Source organism: Nyctereutes procyonoides, unplaced genomic scaffold (assembly GCF_905146905.1).
Source record: "Nyctereutes procyonoides isolate TBG_1078 unplaced genomic scaffold, NYPRO_anot_genome, whole genome shotgun sequence".
Lineage (NCBI taxonomy): Eukaryota > Metazoa > Chordata > Mammalia > Carnivora > Canidae > Nyctereutes > Nyctereutes procyonoides.
In genome coordinates, this window is record NW_026575020.1 from 43,683,860 (window position 1) to 43,702,858 (window position 18,999).

Consider the following 18,999-nt stretch of genomic DNA (forward strand, 5'->3'; position numbering starts at 1 on the left):
GCCCCTAAGAGAGAAGAAAGAAACCCAATATTTATTATTCCCGGCCGCGGTCTGGCAGGCTGTCAGCACCGTTCTCATTTAACGCTGACAACTCCCTATGAGATATAAAGTAGTATCTCCACCTCCCACAGAATAGAGGAGGCTCAGCGATAGGCAGCTGGCCAGTGGTGCCTTCTCCTTCATGTCGCTCCCTCCCCTCCCAAAGGATGCTGGCCCCACATCGCTTTCCAAAACGCCCTTGGGGAACCGGGGAGATGACCAGCGTCAGAGGAATCACTGCCACAGGACAAAGCCCTCACGTCGCCACAGGTGGCACCTGTGATCCCGGGGTGCAGGTGGGCCAGGCTGGCAAGGACTCGGTGACATCACTCTGCCGTCTGCAGCCTCGCATATCTCGACACAAAGCTGAGGCAGCCGCAGGGCTCCCGCCAGGCGGTGCCTACTAGACCTCACACCACCCCGGCCCGCCCGCGTCCTGCATCTGGGGCCCGCCCGGCCTCCCGAGGGAGCCACCTGGGTGGGGAGGTGAGGGAGCCCCAAGCCACGCACACCTTATCTTCTGCTAAGCTCGGGGATTGCCAAGTAGATTAAGGACATTCGCTCACGAGAGGACGCCTACTTAACGTGGGTCCCCAAAGACCGGGCTGGTCACCCACAAAATCTCAGGCTCCGGGTCCCCCCCACCCCCTCCCACCCCCGGGTGCCAGTGCAGGTGCAGGTGGGGGTGCAGAGCTCCCTTCCTCGCCCGCCGATTTCCTGCCTTGCTATCAGCACGGCCGCCAGGGGGCGCGCCAGGGCCCGACGACGGCGGGGCAGGCAGGCTCCGGGCCTCTGTTGTTCCCTTGACGTTTGCGGCTCACCTCTGTGCGTGCGCGATGCCGGCTTCTCGTAGGTTCCAGGACGCTACCTCTATGCTGGGCAGTGCAGAGAAACCTTGCGCGGTGAATTCCGAAGCCCACCCCCACGCGACGGCCTGCCTCCAGGCTGTGCTCTTGGGTTGTCCGGCCTTCCAGTGGCCTCCGGGAGCTCGCTCAGAGCTCTTAGGAGAAGTTAAAAGCCACCCCCCTCCCCCGTGAGCGACCGCGGAGCCCCCATGCGCCGCCTCGTGCGGCTCCCCGCGTCCTCTTAGGCCTGTGGACCTGGGCACCTGCTGCTTCCCTCCACCCCACCCCACCCCACCCCACCCCACCCCACCCTGCAGCATTCCCCTCTCTCTCCATCCTCCCCAGGCTGGTCTGGGCGCCAGCTTTCTGGGCCCCGAGCAGCATTCGGGCACGTTCCAAGCAAAAAATGAATAGCACTGCGCTGGATCGGAGATTTCCTCCTCCCTCCCGGCGACAGACGGGTAGCCCCCTGCGGGCGGCGGGGGCCCGGGCGCCTCGGCTTTGTCTAGGCGGCGCCCGGCAGGGGGCACGGCGAGCGGCGCTGAATACACAGCTGCCGACTGCGCGCTCCGGGGGGGCGCACATCAAAAGGAACCTCGGGCCGGCGAGAGAGGCGGGGGTGGCACAGGGCCGGGCGGGCGCTCGGCAGCACCGAGGGCCCCGACGGGCACACACCCCTGCCAGTCCCTCCTTTACTTCCCAGTGCTTCCCACGTGCCAGCCCCCGGCCCCCAGGCCCCCGGCCCTCCCCGCCGTCTTTGCCCTCTTTCTAGAGGCCACCCTCCACCGCACCGACGCCGCCAACCTCTCCCACCCGGGCTGGCTTTGGAGTGAATTTAACCCTTTCCCCATCGACCGCAACCCACCCTATGGTTCGGGGTGCCTATTAGACGGAGGGTGTTTCCGTTCGGGACACGTGGCGCGGGGGCGCCCTCCCCCTCCCGGGTAGGGACCGTGTCTGTGTTCCACCGGCAGCGCTGGGCGGGCGGGAGGAAGGAAATTAAGCCTGTGTTGAAGGAAGGACACCTGGCAGGGGAGGGGAAAGGGCTCAGGAATCCCCTCCTCTGGGGAGCTTTCAAGTGGGGGAAAATCCCCACGAGCTTCCATCCTCCAGGGCCCTTGCAGGGCCACTAGCCGGTTCCCACACCTCCTGCCAGTCCCTCCTTTACTTCCCCAGGCTGTGCGGCCAGGCCAGCAAGAGTCCGGAGTCTCCCCTCCACCCACTGCTTTCCCTGCCTCTCTTCCCTTCCCTGCCTCAAGCTCCTGACCTGGGTCTCCTCCGGGTGTTCCCAGGCTCTCTGGAGAAGGCATTGGACACAAGTGGCCCTTCAGAGAATGACCAGTCTTGCCTAAGCTGCCCAGGGTGACTGGCTGGGCATGTCTCAGCCAACCGTCAGCCCACCTACAGCCTCAGGGATCTTTGGCCCCCACCTCCCAGGGCTGGCCCCTATGGACTCTTAGGGCCCAGAAATGACCCCAAGAGGTCATCTAGTCCAGCTCCTGCCTCACTGAATCCACAATGGTGTCTTGGTGGCCAGGGCGGGTAGCCCTGCTCAGCTCTCAGAATGACAGGTACGGGCTCTGGAGCTTCCCAAACTACCAGGCAGAGGGGAGAACCGGCAGGCACCTCTGATCAGAAAACCAGTGGAGCCTCCCCGTTGGGCAGGACGGAACACAGGGGAAGGCCAAGCAGGCCACGAAGGGGATGTGGAGGGCTCTCTATCCCTAGAGCTGGGACCCTGGGGCCCCACGGGCAGTGAATAATGGCAAACCCCCTGTGACCCTCTTTCCAGGTGAATCAGAAACAAGACATCCCAGAATTAGCCCAGCACAGGGGCACCTCTAAAGGATCCCCATCCCTGCAGCCGTCATCCCAGTCGCTGTTCTGGGGCAGGTTGGGGCTTTCTCTCCATCTTACTCCTCCTGCCCCTCTCAGCCTCCCTCCTTCTTCCTCTTCCCTCCTCCAGCTCCCCCTGCTCAACTCCCGTCCTGCCCTCTACTCTCTGTACTGGTGTCTCTCAGTTTTTCTCTCTCTCCTTTCTGCACTCAGTTTCTCCCTGTTCCCCCTATCCCTCCTCTCTTTCATCTCTCCCCCCACCCCACCCCTCCAGCCAAGCACCCGGCTAGGAACGCGGCAGGAGCCACGACAAGTCCAGGCGCCTCTCCCGACCCTTGGCGCCCCGGGGCCAGTTCCCCGAGCTCCCCGTGCCCGCAGCAGCCGTGTAGGGAGAGGGCTCTCAGGATGGGCAGGGGCAGCAGGTTCGAGCCGTGGGCACGGGTGGCCCAGATCAAAGGCCAGGAATGTCTGGCTCCTGGCCTGGACTTCCTCCAGCCGTGCCCCCCACCTGGTGGAGAGAGGGCCCACCATTCCAGGTGCTCTACAGGACTCAGGGGCGGCTCTTTTGCTGCCCTTTCTGCCCTTGCCTCCCATCACTGGCCTTGCTTTCTTCACTCCAGGCCCAGGTCTGCCCCAGGGTCCCCAGTGCCTCTGGGGCTGTAGGTGGCCTGGGAGCGGGGTTTGGGAAGCAGGTCGCCCAGGTGACAGGGGCAAGTCCCCCAAGAGTGGCCTCCGTCTCAGCACCTCCATCTCACTCAGGGCTGAGACCTAATTGTTGGACTCTGGAGACGGAGAGGACAGAAAGACCCCAGGGGGGCCGTGGTGGGACTTGTTCCTCCGGTGGGGGGTGGGGGTGTTGGATACATTTGGCTTCCACACAGGGAAAGGGCCCGTTATCACCGAACACCAGGTGGGAGCTCAGGCAGAGAGTTGGGGGGAGGGTGTCCTGGAGGGCAGCAGGGTCTTCCAGGACCCCAGCTGCTCCCTGCTAGGGCTGCTGCGTTTCACTGGCCCCAAACGGTTCATCCAGAAGATCCAAACGGGGCTGCGGGCAGTGCTTGTGACCCGCGCCGGACGCCGGGCCTGAACCCCTCGAGGAGGAGAAAGTGACCTGGCACCGCGAGCAGGAAATGCAACTGGCCGCCGGTGTCAGTTGCAGGAAATGCAAAGGCAGCAGGAGGTCCCGATACCGATCTGATCCCTGACAAAAGACTCAAATGACACTCAGCTCCGTCCCCCGGCGCCGCCCGCAGCCAGACCTTCGAGCCTCCGCGGACCCTTCCGCGCGCCTCCCGGACACCCGGGAAGCGACCTCCTGCGGCCGGGGTCGAGTGCCGGCGGGCTCGCGGGCTCCGGAGGCTGGAGGCTGGGAGGGGTTGTATTTCCCAACCCCCTCCGAGCCCCTCGGATCCTGTCCTGCCCCAGCGAGGCTTCTGGAAACATCCGTGTGCTTTCCCCTCTCGATTCCTCACGCACCCAAGTCCAAAGGGGTCACGGTCCCCCGAGGGAACAGGAGCCACCCATCAATGCCCACGCCAACCCGGCACCACGTGAACGCCCCCGTCCAAGCCCCGGCGTCTTGAACCTGGCGGGGGCGGGGGCGGGGGGCGGGGGTCGCCGCGGCGGTCCCGGGCCAGCCGAGGGGCCGACGTGCCGCCCCTCCCCCCCCCAAGTTCCCCCTGGGTCCGGGGCGCGGGCTTTGCCCAAGTTTGCTGGGCGATGCCCTTCCGCGAGCCCGACTCGTGGGCCGGGCGGGAGGGGCGCGTGATTGACAGGCTGAACTACAGACTCATCTCTTACCTTAGGCCGCGGGCGCTGATTGGCTGCTCGCTGACATCCTCAAACCCGGCTGCTCCGCGCTGGGCTCGGGAGGGGGGCGGCTGCGGGTGGAGGTGCGCTTCTGACAAGCCCGAAAGTCATTTCCAATCTCAAGTGGACTTTGTTCCAACTATTGGGGGCGTCGCTCCCCCTCTTCATGGTCGCGGGCAAACTTCCTCCTCGGCGCCGCTTCTAATGGAGCCCCACCTGCTCGGGCTGCTCCTCGGCCTCCTGCTCTGTGGCACCAGGGTCCTCGCCGGCTACCCAATTTGGTGGTAAGACTCGCCTCTTGTCCGCCCGCGGCCCGATTTCTCCGCCGGGTCCCGGGGAGGTGGGGGGCGCCGGCCGCGGGTGGGCCGCGGCTCCTTTCTCCTTGCCTCCCTCCAGCCCCCCACTCGCCCACCCCTCCTGGATTTTCTGCTGGTGTCGCCTTCAGAATCCAACTCCTGGCTTTTCTGATAATCACCATTTTCCCTGCTACTCGCTGCAGAGGCTGGAGGACTTTCCCCGGCGCAGAAGGTCTCTGATTCTTAAAATCCTAACCCTCCACCCGTCCCAATCTGGGGGCCCCGAAGACCCTCCATTTGCCTGCAGTTGGGTTTCTGGAAATCCAGCGCTGTCCCTGGGGCCCAGCCACTCCTCTTCTCCATTTTGGGGTCTTCATGGGCAAAATCATCCTGTTCCTTCATTGCCACCCCCATCTCCGCCGGCGCCTCCACCAAGAGATTTCCCCACAATAACCCCCTTTTGCCTTCATATTTCAGACCCCGATGGCTTCAGGGATCCCTGGGGCAGGGGAGCGGGCGGGGGGTGGATTTCATCAGATTTTCCCCACTCTGCTCTAGATTAATCTTGAGCCTCAGAAGTGAATATGGTATTTGCTGATCCGAGATGCCATTGAATTCGGATTTTATTCATTTCTTGTTTGTCCATTTTGGCAAAAGGGGGGTTCTCTGAAAATGTAGTTGTTTGGGAGGGGGGTGGGTTTGTTCTTTGACCAAAAACCCAATTCTCCATGTCAAATTCGTTCCTTTTGGAAAACCGAGGACGGAGGAGAAAGGGAGAGAGGGAAGAGGAGAATTCCGTCCCCGAGAAATGCGGATACAAAAGACATTTTTAGTAAATAAGGCTGGGAAACCAGGCGCGGTGTGTGTGGGGGGGTGTGCGTGTATGGGGGGACCGACCAACGAATAAACAGCCCTTCGGGAGCCCCAGCTCCACGGAGTCCCCTTGTTTTCCGAGCAGCCCCACCGGCAGGTCCCAGAGGCCAGAGGGGAAAGACACTGAAACCAGTTCTCTAAATTATACCCCGCCTGCCCTCCGTCTCCAGCCCCCTGCATTCCGGAAAACTTTAATTAAAGAATCTTACCCTCCTGGACCTAGGAGAGCCTCGGCCTGGGGGGTGGGAGGTGAGGAGGAAGAATTTGGGATCCATGAGTGAGAAGAGGGCCTGTGGCCCCTGAGGTGAAAGTCAGAAAGGAATGCCACCAGGGCGCAGTGCCACCTGCGTGTCCCCCTTTCCTTGAGCTGCCACCCCCTCCCCAGCCCAGGGTAGGGGGAGCCGAGCCAGCATGATTCCGGGGCCACACCCTGAGTCTGCCTCCAGTTGTTTGGGGGTAGCAGCATTTGGGGGCCGGGATGGGGGTAGGAACAGGGCATGGCCAAGGGTCTGTGCGTAGAGGGTGCTGAGAGTTGCTACCAGGACATACACCCAAGGGAAAGTCTTTCTTCTGCCCAGCCCATCCTTCCCGCGGCTTTGGGCTGGCCCTGGGGCCTCCGATACATAAAGCAGTCCAAGGGGTGGCTGGGGCAGCCGGGGATTCCAGATTGGGGGCTGTGCCTGTTGGGGGAAAGACCGCTGCCTAAACCAGTCCTGCCATCCCTGCCCTTAATGACCTTCTTTCTATCCCTGGGCCAAGGCCATGCTGTTCTTTGCCTTCCTGGGGACCCGTAGGGGGAGGGTATGGAGAGAAGGCTTGGAGCCCCACTGGCTGCAGGGTTGAGGAAGAGGCCAGGTGCCCTACCCTATTAACTGGAGGAGGGCACTTCCTGGGGCAGGGTTGTGGGGGGACTATCTAGATAGGAAGATGCTGGAAAAACCTGGAAAGCCAGGACATCTCCTCTAACGTAATGCTGGACACATGGCTTGTTTGGGGGCTGGCGGGGGTTGGAGGGAGACAGGGATGCGGCTTTGTCTGAGCAGAGAGAGGGCTGTGTGTGTGTGTGTGTGTGTGTGTGTGTGTCTAGGGTGTTCTAGGTCTATGATCATAAGAAGTGTCAACTGTATACCAGTATGTCTCCGAGTATGGAAGAGTCTGTGCCTGTACCTGGGCCACCATGGATGTGAACTCATGTGAGCTGGGGGATCCATGGCTGTGACCGGGTGTGCTGTGTCTCTCTATACACAAGTGTCAGCAAGTGACTGATTCCAGGATGTGTGTGTATGTGTGTGTTGAGACAGAGAAAGTCTAGAAGTGTCTATGCCCACGTACAGGTCAGCCCCTGTGTCTGCTTGTGACACTATGCATGACTATGTTCATGACTGGGCATGTGAGTGTTGTGTGTGCGTGTGCATGTGTGCGTGCGTGTGTGCGCATGCCTTCATGACAGTGTAAGGGGAAAGCCCCACAGCTGTCTTTGTGCATGTATATCACTGCTCATGGCCATGACCTGATTGTGCTTGTAAGTATGAGTGCGAGGCTGTGTCTGGGTCCGCCTGTGACCCCGTCCTCAACAGCCAGTGACTGGCTGGGCCCAGGATTATGGATAGGTTTGCAGACCTACGACTTACCGGTGTGGGTGACATCCCAAGCTTGGGTGCGTGGTGGGTGTCCGTGGTCCTGGAGGGGCAGTCCAGCAGGAGACAGAGGTCTAACAGGGAAGCTGCAGAGGGCACGGCTGACCTCGGGTCCCAGGCTGGGCAGTGTCGGGGCAGGGTACAGAGCCTTTCTTGGCACGAGCTCATCCTGTCTGCCTAAGGACTGCAGTGAGCAGCCCTCCCCTCTTCAGCCATTTGTCTTTGGTCTTGGAACTGGGGTGGAGGGTAAGTCCCCTTCCTAGAGCTGGGGCTGGGCCTGGGACAGGGACCGTAGAGTGGATGGGTCTCAGATTCCTGTTCCCACTCTGCCTCCAGGGCAGTCAGTCGGAATCCAGTTCTTTCAGCGTCTGAGTCCAGCACAGCCTGCCCTCCTCAGCCCACCCAGCTCACACATTCCCCAGGAGGGATTTACAGGGGAAATCCTTTAGCTGAGATTTCTGTCCACGCTACCCCTCGAGAAAGGCACCTCGAACCCCCAGTAGCCTGTGCTCCTCAGGCCCCAGTCCTGAGAAAAGGCAGATCAGAAGGTAGAGCCATAAGGGCCTCAGACAGAGACTCATGGAAGGAAGAGATGTGCTCCAGGGCTTCCTAGCCAGGTAGTGGTGGAGCTGGGACAGGAAGCTGTGACAGCAGCACTGATTTCTATAATTCTTCTTGTCAGCCCCAGTTAGCGCCTGCTGGAGGAACTTGTCTTTCTTCTCCTTCTTGGGGGAAAAATGAACTCCCCTATGAGGGCCCATCCTAGGGCCTGCTACATTCCAGAGACAGAGGCCCTGATGGAAGGGGCCTATGCTGGGGGTCGGGAGCCCACCTGCCTCTGGGTGACCCACCCACCTGGGGCTCTGTTTCCTCTTATGCTCAAGCTCCACCAGGCAGTCCTGCCTCACAGCTTGGGTGAAAGTGTTCTGCAGAAGTCAAGGGCAGTGAGCTGGAAAATAAGACACCTGAGTTCTCTTTCCACCATCCTGGGACCCGTTCCCTCACTCGAGGGGCTGCCCCAAGCCCTGCCTCAGTTTCCCTATCTGTCAGTTGTCGTGCTGCCTCCCCCACCCGCTCCCACCTCCACCCGCCTTTCAGAGGCTTGTGAACATGTTCAGTCAAACCCCGTGGGGGTCAGTGGGCCGGGCCCAAGGAGGCACCTGGAGACTGCGGGGGAGGAAGGCCCCAGGCCAGGTGTTAACACTTGTAACAGGCAGGAATTACAGCTGGCTGGGGCTGGGGCTGGGGCTGGCGAGAAGCTGAGCTGGCTGGAGGCTGTTGATCCCACAGACAGACAGACAGACAGACAGACAGATGGGCTGATCGGATGGCCAGGCTTGAACCGGGTGGTCTCCCTTCCAGGGCAGGTCTTTCCCTGGGGGGATTTGGTGGGGGAAATTAATCCAGGTCTCTTGGAAGTGAGTTAACAAGCCTTCTGCCCACCCCACCTCCCACCCTGTGGGTGAGGCTTGCTGTCCCAGGGGAGCGAAATTGGTGGCAGGTCTATTGGTATTCTTATTGATGAGACCACATTTTGTTTAAAACAAAAACAAAAACAGGTCAAATGTTATAATAATACCAGGAGCCTGGAGCTGAGGTCTGTTCTTGGAAGAATCTACTTTAGCACAGGGGAAGGCGCAGCAGTCAGGGAAAGTTCTCCCAGAATCTCAGTACATTTTTCAACAGCTCCGGGGCCAAGAGGTGAGCGATGGGTGGAGTCTGGGCTCTGAGCCTCACTCCCACCCCAGGGATCTTGAGGGCCCTGGGTTGAGACAGCTGCCTGGTAAGGAGACCTTTTGGGGGTGGAGGTGAGGGTGAGGTTGAAAGAGTCAGGAGCTGGACTCGGCGCCAAGTTCTTTGGTGGACACACTCCCTCCTGCAGCTTTCCTGTGACAAACCCAACCAACCCCACCAGCCCCCACACTCTGGCATCTGGGTGCATGCTCCATGACTGATAAGGTGGAGAAACGGAGGCAGACAGAGGGGGGGTGCCTAGGTGGAAATCTCCAAAGAGTAGTCAGCCAAGCAAGTGCCTCTAATCCACCTCACTACAGAACTTCATGTCAAAAAGACCTGAATGGGACTTGGACAGACGAAGGATTGAGAGAAGACAGTAGGGACAGTTGAGAAGTGATATGGACATGAGATAGGGGCAGGGTGCTATGACCTTAGGGTTTTCTCTAGACTTCCAATGGGGTCTGGGCAGGAGACAAGGAGCTTGGGGTCAGGGTAGGAGAGGTGACTTTTCTCAGGAGGATGGAGCTAACAGACTCTTCCAGGGCGAGTGGGGAAAAAGGAGTATCTTCCTGGCCTAAGAATGTGGCGAGCCCAGGAGCAGAGGAGGACCTGGTCTTCTAGCCTTTTCCACGCACCTTGCTGTGCACCTCAGGATCTTTCTAAAGGGAGGGAAGACATTCTCTACCTCTGTCCCAGATGGGGAGGCAGGTAATGCCTAACCCCTCCAGCAAAGGTGACGGCCAATCCTGGTGTTCTGTGTTGTGTTTCCTTGGGTGCCAAGAAGTGGTTAGAGCTGAGTGGGGAGACTCGGGTCTGAGTTCTGAGTTCATGGTGCACTGGCTGTGGGACCTAGAATGGGCTCCTTTTCCTCTCTATGCTTCAAGTCCCCGCCTCCTGCCCGGCTATATTTTCCTTGACTCCCCTGAGGGATCCCTTCTGCCCCTCGGAGTTCCCAAGGCGGTGGCAGGGACAGACACATCGCTGCTGGGAAGGGCAGCCCGAGTGCCCTCTTCCCCTGCCCTCCACGGCCCCCACTCCTGCAGGGCCCATTCAGTCTTTCGGAGCTGGCCTTACGCAGCTTAGCCTGACTTCCGAAGACCCGCCTGATCTCAGTCCCAAAGCTGGCTGCTCCACTCCTGCCCGGCCAGCCTGCCTGCACCTCTCCTGACCACACTTCCCTCAAACCTGGCAGCCGGGCTCACGTTCACGTGTGGCTTTTTCACGTACGTAGGTAACCTAGGGCAGGTTAACCTCTCTGAGCCTCAGTCTCCCCATTTATAAGACAAGAACAGTGACTGCTTCTGCCTCAGGGGTTGTAGAGAAGATTCAGTGAGTGAACGCACATAAAGCTCTTAGAGCAATGCCTGGCCTACGGAAAGTACTGGGTAAATGTTACTCGCACCCGCCGTCTGCAAGCTGTTTTGACCCATTGAAGTCCTCCATCCAAACTCGCCTCTCCCAAGAAGCCTCTCGGGGTCTGGCCTGTTTTCCTATCTTCAGAGGTCAACTTGCCTCATTACCCTTGGTACTGGTGACCATGAGCCTGTTGCTTTATTCTTTTTTTTTTTTTTAAGTTTATTTATTCTTTTAGTAATCACTACACCCAACATAGGGCTCGAACTCACAAGATCAAGAGCCCAACTCTCACTCTTCCTCCTGAGCCAGCCAGGTGCCCCGACTACAGGTTTATTCTTAACTTGACGGAGTTAGGCCAGGCAAACCTAACCTCAGCTCTCTGCTTGCCCAGGAAGGGTAGGGAGAGAGGGCATTGGAGCCTCCTCTAGCCCTCCTCCCACCCCACAGTTTGTGGGGCTCTTGCGGCCGGCCACTGCCATTTCCAGCTGGGACCTGGAGCCACCTGGGGCTGGGCCCGGGATGGGGGGGCGGGTCAGGCAGGCGCACAGTGGGAGTGGCACTGGGGCCGCCTGGACCAGCCCGAGCACAGAAGTTGCTCCTCCAGGAGCCGAGAGATGATTCAGAAGGTGATTTATAGACGGAAGGCAGAAAGCTTGGCTCCTGGCAGAGGCCTGCTGCTTAATTACATTCTTGGGGGGGGGGTTATGAGTGGTGCGGCAGCGGGGGGGATCGACTCTTACCCCCCTCCCCCTCCAGGCCAGTCCCCATAGCTGCCCACACTCCAGGCACAGTCCCCCTTTCTCCCTGCTGCCAGAGAAGGAATTCCCTATTCTCCAGGAGAGATGAGGCCAGGAGAGCAGAAGGAGCTTCTGAGACTGGAGGAGGTGGAGAAAAAGAGAGGCCAGAGTTCCATCCCCGGGGACTCCTCCAGGGGAGTCTGGCATCCAGGGGGGCTGGGAAACAGGACCACCTAGGGAGGAGGAGCACCGTTTCCCCTCTTCCCTGCTTCTGGGCAGGTGAATAGCTGACCCACTCTGGGTTTCTAGAATCCTCCTGAAGGTCCACACTTTCCCACCAGGGCCCTATCCCACTGCCGCTTCTGGATCCTTCCTTCAAGTGCGTTCCTTTTACGTTTGGTTCTCAGCAGGCCGCGGGCTGGGTACTTAGGGACCAGGTTCTGTGCTCAGAGGTTGAAACCGAGTTCTTTAGTGCCAGACAACCTGTGTTATGTGGGCACGATGGCTGCCTTAGATCCAGAGAGTTCTCCAGGCAGGGTCAGGCTTGTATCAGAGGGAGAGGAACTTTGCTATCCTCACGTCAAACCAACATCTCAGAGGGTCCCCGCAATTCAACTGCTAAAGCTACAAAATCACTTCTGCACTGTTGACAGACAGCCCCCATTCTGTTCAGTCACTTGCTGTGGTGACATCTGGATTCCCTCTATGAACGCTGACCCATGTGGCAACCTGACATCTTTCTATTGCTTCTTGGTTCCCATGTAGTCTCACCGCGGCTTTGAAACCCAAAACCCACCACTAGTACTGGAGGCTAGAAAGGTGTGTTGGGGGGCAGGGGGGAGGAGGGTAGCCTAGGCCGATAGAGTCTATTTATCTGTTTGCAGCTTGGCGTGTACAGCCGGGAGGAGTTGGCAGGGGTCAGGATGGGGACACTAGACAGCTCTCTGGTTCCCCCTGAGGCGGGCCTTCTCAAAATGGCCTCATTATGTGTGTGGAGTGAATTCCAGAAATGTCAGGCACACCCATACATCTAGGGGAAGGATGGAGACGCACAAGTGTGCTGGGAGACAAGAGGGGGCAGTGTGGGGTGACAGGAGGTTTCTGGCCAGTGAGTTAGGGGTCCTGAGACCTGGCTCTGCCACTAGCTGTGGCATGACATTGGGCAAGTCCCTTCACTATTCTTGACCTCAGTAAATAGGGGACTTGGGCAAGCTGCTTGCCCTGGACTTCCAGCTCTAGGATTCCAATCCCAGATTCTGGTCACCCAGTGATTTGGACCAGCTGCCTGGTAGAAGGAGGCGGTCACTGAGGACTGACCTCAGGGCGGGGTGGGAGTGCTGAGCACAAAGCTTTGTACAGCTTTGAGGTCATGGATGAGTCTCACCACTTCCCAGGCCTTGGTTTTCCCATCTGCAAGGTGGGTGATGATACTAACGCTGTCACTTGCCCCGCCTACCTGCAGGGCTGTCCAGAGCTTCAGAAGCAATCATCTTCAGGAAGCCCTTTGAGAAGCGTCACATTCTTTCCAGAGAAGTTAGCATCATTGCTGATCCTATCAGAAAAGGAGAGTAAGAGTTCGCTGCTGGTCAGAGGGTGCTAAGCATGGGCCCAGCAGGACTCTCTGAGCCTCTGAGCTTGAGGAGTTGGTATTTTCAGTGGAGGAGGAAGGAGTGGGCTGGACAGGGGCATCATGAAGCTCAGAAGAGGCAGAAGTCCAAGTGGCCACCAGACATGCCAAGGTTCATAGCTGAGAGCACATGACATGGGTGCCCTCCCAACCTAATGCAGAGACCAGAGGCCTGACCTGGGCTCAGCCATGCACAGAGCAGGATCTCTTTTCTTTTCTTTTTAAAAAGATTTTATTTATTTATTTATTTATTTATTTATTTATTTATTTATTTGAGATAGAGCACAGGCAGGGGAAGAGTCAGGGGAAGGGGCACAGGGAGAAGGAGAAGCAGGCTCCCCATTGAGCAGGGAGCCCAATGCAGGACTTGATCCCAGGACTCCAGGACCATGACCCGAGCCTAACTGACTGAGCCACCCAGGTGGCCCATAGAGCAGGATTCCTAAGGAGGGACAAATGAAAATGGGAGATGTGGGTGGAGGTGAGGCAGAGTAAGGGGAAAGAGGTGTGTGGCCATCAGAAAATGCTAATTGCCTCCAAAAGGCCTTGCAAACTGGCAGACCATTCACTCAAGCCAGGTTGGAAAAATAGGGAGGACTGAGTGTGTGTGTGCACGTTTTGGGGGTGGTAAGGGGGGTGGGAGCAACAGGACCAAGCACCCAGGCTGTTGGGAGGGTCCTTGTGTGGAACCTGCCCCTGGGGACAGAGTCCCACTTATCTGCCAGAGCCAGCTGGGTCAGCAAGAAAAACCAATCTCTCCTCACAGGGCCTTTAGGAATGCAAATAGGGGCTGTGGCAGTGCGTGTGAACAAGCATCCTGCCTCCTGTCCAGATCCTCACCACTTACTCCCTAACTGGGATTTCTGAGGGCCTCCCCCTGCTTTTAAACCTCCCGTGGCTCCCCACTTCTTGTCTGGCACCAAGGCTCCCTGGGATTTGGCCTCTACCCACCTGTTCAATAGTACTTTCATAAGCCCCCAAGAACCCCCAATTCCTCTGTGTCTGTTCATGGAAATACCTCCCATCTCCTTTCTCCCTTCCCCACACTCAACCGCTGAAATTCCACTTTGCCGTGGACCCAGATCAAAACCCTCTTCCTTTGGGAAGCCCTCCTAGATTTCCAAACCAGTGCCCTCTAAGCAGGAAACATGTCATCACTCCCTCTTCTTCTCCCCCACAGGCAGACATGCCATTTATTCCCCCTGCCTTCTACCGTGAGCTCTGGGTGTCTTATTTTCCTCCTCCAGATGCCCCGCTACAGGGAGAAGCAGTTTTAGTTCCTTGGAACCGCCACCCGCCCTGGCCAGTGCCCAGCATAGAGTCGGGGTCAGTAAACAAAAACAGCTCTGTGCCGTATGTAATGCACTCTGTGAAGATGCAGGAACAAAAGACGTTTCTAAGAGCGCCAGTTGCACACGTGCATCACTGTGACGTCATGAGCAGACTGAATGGGTGGAGTGCACCCATCTCACCCCCGGGGTAACCTGAGGCTCAGAGCACATTGCTTCTGCTGACTTTGAAAGGCAGCCGGACCTGGTCGCCCCTGACCAGCAGTCAGCCTGCCCTGCTCGGCCCAGGTGCGCTTGGCTCCGGCCACGTGGCTGGCAGCCCTGGACTGTTGGAAGGCCCTTAGGAGGATGGCAGCCCAGACCTGAGCAGGCCGCTGTCTGAGCCTTGTCCTTAGAGTCTCAGTTCCTTTGGGATTAGATTTTCCCTCCCAGCTCCATTTGCAAATATTCTATTTACCCCGCCACCTGCCACTCTCACCCCCTCCACCATGCTCACCAGCTCACTCTATCTTCGGGGGCCCAAGTCTTTAGTTTTAAATTCCCATTTGGTGAGACTTGTTTCTCATCCAGGATTGGGTGAGTGTGTTTGTTGGTGGTCTCTATGTACTGGTCCCTATACACACCTCATGGTCTTCTAAAACCAACCTCGCCCCATTCTGCAGATGAGTTCTTGGGCCACCTACCCTCTACTCCGAATCTACATCCTGTTGGGCCCAAAGCTTTTTCTTTCTACCACCATTCAGGCTCAGAAGCGGATTTCTTATTTGGGGCAAGAACTGACTTATTCATGTTCTACCTTCTTCCCCCAAGGACGGCTTTGAGGCAAGATGACATTTGACCTTCAACTTGCAAGCTGCTGCTTTGGGTTTATTGATACTATTTCTGAAACTCTAGGAGATCCCTTATTCAGAGATACATGCAAGTCTCTGGTGAACTTTCCACATGTCCTCAAGCTGGGCTAGTTGGATGCTGGCGATAGGGGCACGTGACCATTTTGTTGCCCCTTGGAGGGGTGCAAGGTACTTTGGCAAATCGCTGCTTCCTGAGCCTGTGTTTTCTCACCTGTGAAGTAGGAAGGAGGTGGAGTAAGTGGCCTCTTGCATTAATTACTTCCAACTATGAGTTTTATCTTTCTATTTAGTCCCTCATGCTCCTTCATGCCCGATCTCTATCCTACACATCCCAGAAAAAAATCAGTCTTTCTTGCCCAAACCAATTCTTGAGTTAGTGCATCTGAGATAGCTGATTTTTTTTTTTTACTCAATTCAATATTCAACTTTATTCCTCCCTGAGGACAAGCATCTCTCCTTTTCAGATAAAGTATGTTTCCCTTTATGTTCTGGCTATCAGGAAACCCAGAGTCAAACTTGAAATTCAATCCTGTCACCTCTGTTGACCGTGACGTGGCATATTTGTCTTCTCCTTGACCTTGAACCTGATTTTCTGTTTTCATGCTACTATTTAATCCCACGTGTTTTGTATTACAAGCTCCTTGAGGGCAGGCGCAGTCTTGCACACCGCTGTATTCTCTGTGCCTGTCAAGTACAGAGTCCATACTCAATAGATATTTGTTGTCTTTGGAATAAATGTTTGTGGTCAAATCTTTGCTGGAAAGAGGTGAGCCACACACAATTTTTTTTTTTTTAAATCTTGCTCTATCAGGGCGTTGCGTTGCAAGAATTCCAGTCAGTTTCTATTTCTTTATCATCAGCTCTCTCTCCACCCCGAGTCTGCTAAAGCTTTGTCTTTGGCTAAGCCACCGTCTTTTCTTTTGTCCATGATCTGCTTCATTCGAAACCTGAAGTCGGTATGTAATCTTCCTCTTGGGAAGCTCTCTTGTTTCCTAGCCAGTGATCAGACTTTTCCTTTTCCCTGGCTCCCTTCATATCTGGTTCCTCCCTCCTTCCCTGGTGCTGGAAGGCAGCCAGTGCTTTTGCTGCCATTCTGCAGGTGACCGAATGCTCCAGTAGCCTCCCCCTGGTCTCTCCCAGTCCCCAGCAGCCATTGTGGGAGCTGCTGTCACTATAAGGCACAGTGGGAAGGTAGAACAAGGCCACGGTCATTCGGGAAGAGCACCAGGGTCCCTCGCTGCCAGCCATGCGTTTCCCATTGGCAACACCCGAGGGGAGCACTGGGTTGGCCTGGAGGGTGCCAAGTCCCCACCCACCGGTAGATCTCCAAGGAGGGACACAGAAGGGCACCCAGCAATGGAGGCCAGGCACCTTCATCGCTACTTTGTCCATGAGAAAATTGAGGCTGCCAGAGCCTAAGGAAGGAGCTAGGAAGCGAGTGCTGGAGGCAGCCCACAGCCAGCCGATGAGTCGTTGTGTATGGTGTGTGCCTGGGAGGCGCAGCACGCACTTTAGTTCGTACCCCCAAATGACCTCAGGAGGCAGATACTCCTGTTATCCCCATTCTACAGGTGAGGAAACTGAGGCCCCAAGAGAGCCACTCCATTGCCCAAGGCCCCACAGCTGGCCAGCCCGGGAGTGGCAACCACAACACAGAGCGCCTGCAGCCAGGCCCACCAGGCCTCCAGTGACACCACACCCATCCTGCCAGGCAGGAAGTTCCTCCTTAGGTCTGCCTGCGGTCTTTCCTGACTCAGTTCAAGCCCAGACTCTCTAGTTGTCTTGGGGACATGAGCTTCACTGTGGATTTCTAGTTCGCCTCCAGTACAGGAGTGCATTTCTCCCTGGGTCTTCCCTTCTCCAGAACCATCCTTCCCCAATGACCCAATCTCCTGCATACCTTTAACCCCCTTGCCCTCCCTCTTCTTCTTCTTCTTTTTTTTAAGATTATTTATTTATTTATTCATCAGAGAGAGAGCGAGAGAGGGGCAGAGACACAGGCAGAGGGAGAAGCAGGCTCCATACAGGGAGCCCAATGTGGGACTCCATCCTGGGTCTCAAGGATCACGCCCTGGGCTGAGGGCGCCGCTAAACCACTGAGCCACCTGGGCTGCCCTGCTCTCCATCTTCTGATCTCTCTCCAGCTTCTCCACCTCCTTTTGCAAGTGCTGTAACCCACAGGACTGCCTTGAGGCCAAGGTGAAGGCATCTCACCAGACCCTTAATTTTAGAGGGCTCTATTTTGCAGTCTTAAGGCCGTGCCCCTCCCCACAGGGCATGGAGTCTGGGGTCCAAGAGGTTGTACCCACCCAGAACTCACACTCCCCACCTCCCAACCTCTGCTCTGGGTCCGCCTCTGGAGGTCCTTGCCCAAATGGCCATCAGCTTGCTTCTGGGCTGTGCAGATCTCTGTCTGGGTTTGATCCTGATAGAGTGGCCATGCTGCTGGTGTGAGTGCCCCTGCACCCAAGAGGTAGTCAGGGGAGGCCGTTTGCAGGGGCTGTGGATGGAGCTCGGAGGTTCCATTGGGGTGTCCAGTGTGAGATGGAACAGGGATGGGCAGGCAGCAGGCTGGATCTCCCCATGTCACTTTTCTTTTTTTATCTCCAAATATTTTATTTCTTTATTTGAGAGAGACTGCATGAGCAGAGGGGAGAAGCAGCAGGAGAGGGAGAAGCAGGCTCCTGGCCTGAGCAGGGAGCCCGATGTGGGGCTTGATCCCAGGACTCTAGGATGATGACCTAAGCTGAAGGCAGATGCTTAACCAACTGAGCTTCTCAGGTGCCTCTCTTTTTAAAAATTATTTATTTGGGATCCCTGGGTGGCTCAGCAGTTTAGTGCCTGCCTTTGGCCCAGGGCGTGATCCTGGAATACCAGGATTGAGTCCCGCTTCAGGCCCCCTGCATGGAGCCTGCTTCTCCCTCTGCCTGTGTCTCTGCCTCTCTCTCTCTCTCTGTCTCTCATGAATAAATAAATAAAATCTTTAAAAAATTATTTAAGTAATCTGTACACCCAACGTGGGGCTCGAACTCACAACCCAAGATCAAGAGTTGTACGCTCTTCCCACAGAGCCAGGCAGGTGCCCCACCCTGATATCCCTTTTCTAGCATCAAGCTCTGGAGAACCCAGCCTCTCAGGTGGTGAACAAGGACGAGAGGATGAATTTTTAATTTATTATTGAAGAATACATATGAGAGAGTAGCTAAGTTCAAGTGCATAGCTCACTGAATTGAATGGGACGTATGGGATTTAACAGTTTGTTGACCCGACAGGAGGCCTTCACGTGCTGGGCAGTGGTAGATGAGCCTCTACTTACCCTCTCAGCCAGGCCCCGTAAATGCTCCAGCCGGGGCTGGGCTCGTAGGCGGGAAACAGGGCCTCCACAGAATCTGGAAGAAGGCTTGCTTTCTCCAACGTCGCCGCGTCTTAGATTTCTGCCTCAGCAGGTTGCCTGCCTCCTGCGCCGGTGACACTTCCAGCTCCTCCACAGGCTGGGGTCACCTCACACCTTCAAGTCCCTTCTTGCCAAGCTGGAACGCTGTCTTACGCATCCTTAGCCTCGAAGGAACTGCCTTCCAGTTTGGTGGGATCTGTCATTTTCTAATGGCCCGATCAGAAGAGCGTGCAGCGGCAGCTCCGCGGCTCCGCAGTCCCTGGCGTGGCCTGCGATGCCCTGCGCGGTCCAGCCGCCCCCTAGCTCGGGGCCCGCTCCCACCTCCTCTCCGTGACCTACTTTCCCTCGCATGGGTAAGAGTGCGGGCTTGGGGAACAGCAGGCCTGGGCTCTGGATGGTTCTGCCTTTAGTATCTGGATGACCCCAAACTCTCTGAGCTTCTGTTGTCTCTGTAAGATAAGAGCTACTCTAAGGGGTAAAGGATGCGATAGGTGTGAGACTTAGTATGGGGGTCCCGGTGTCCACACATGTTGCTGTCCTTAATCTTGTTTTATTATCTGTACTGTTCTACTACCTTCTATCTCCCAACCTCTGTGTTTGCCCTTGCCTTCCCTTGGAATGACCTCTAGGAACTTGCCTGTATTCTTCAGAGCCCAGTTTGGACAACATTTTT

The 18,999-nt window shown here is 57.0% G+C and overlaps 1 protein-coding gene across 1 annotated transcript in view; it reads left to right on the forward strand.

Moving 5' to 3' along the window:
• Positions 1-4,564: 4,564 nt before the first annotated feature.
• The window catches only part of WNT3 (Wnt family member 3), a 46,278-nt gene continuing 31,843 nt past the window's right edge, over positions 4,565-18,999 (forward strand). Inside the window, 1 exon segment of the mRNA XM_055320801.1 lies at positions 4,565-4,813. Within this exon segment, the coding sequence (XP_055176776.1) occupies positions 4,734-4,813 (80 nt within the window). The 5' untranslated portion in view covers positions 4,565-4,733.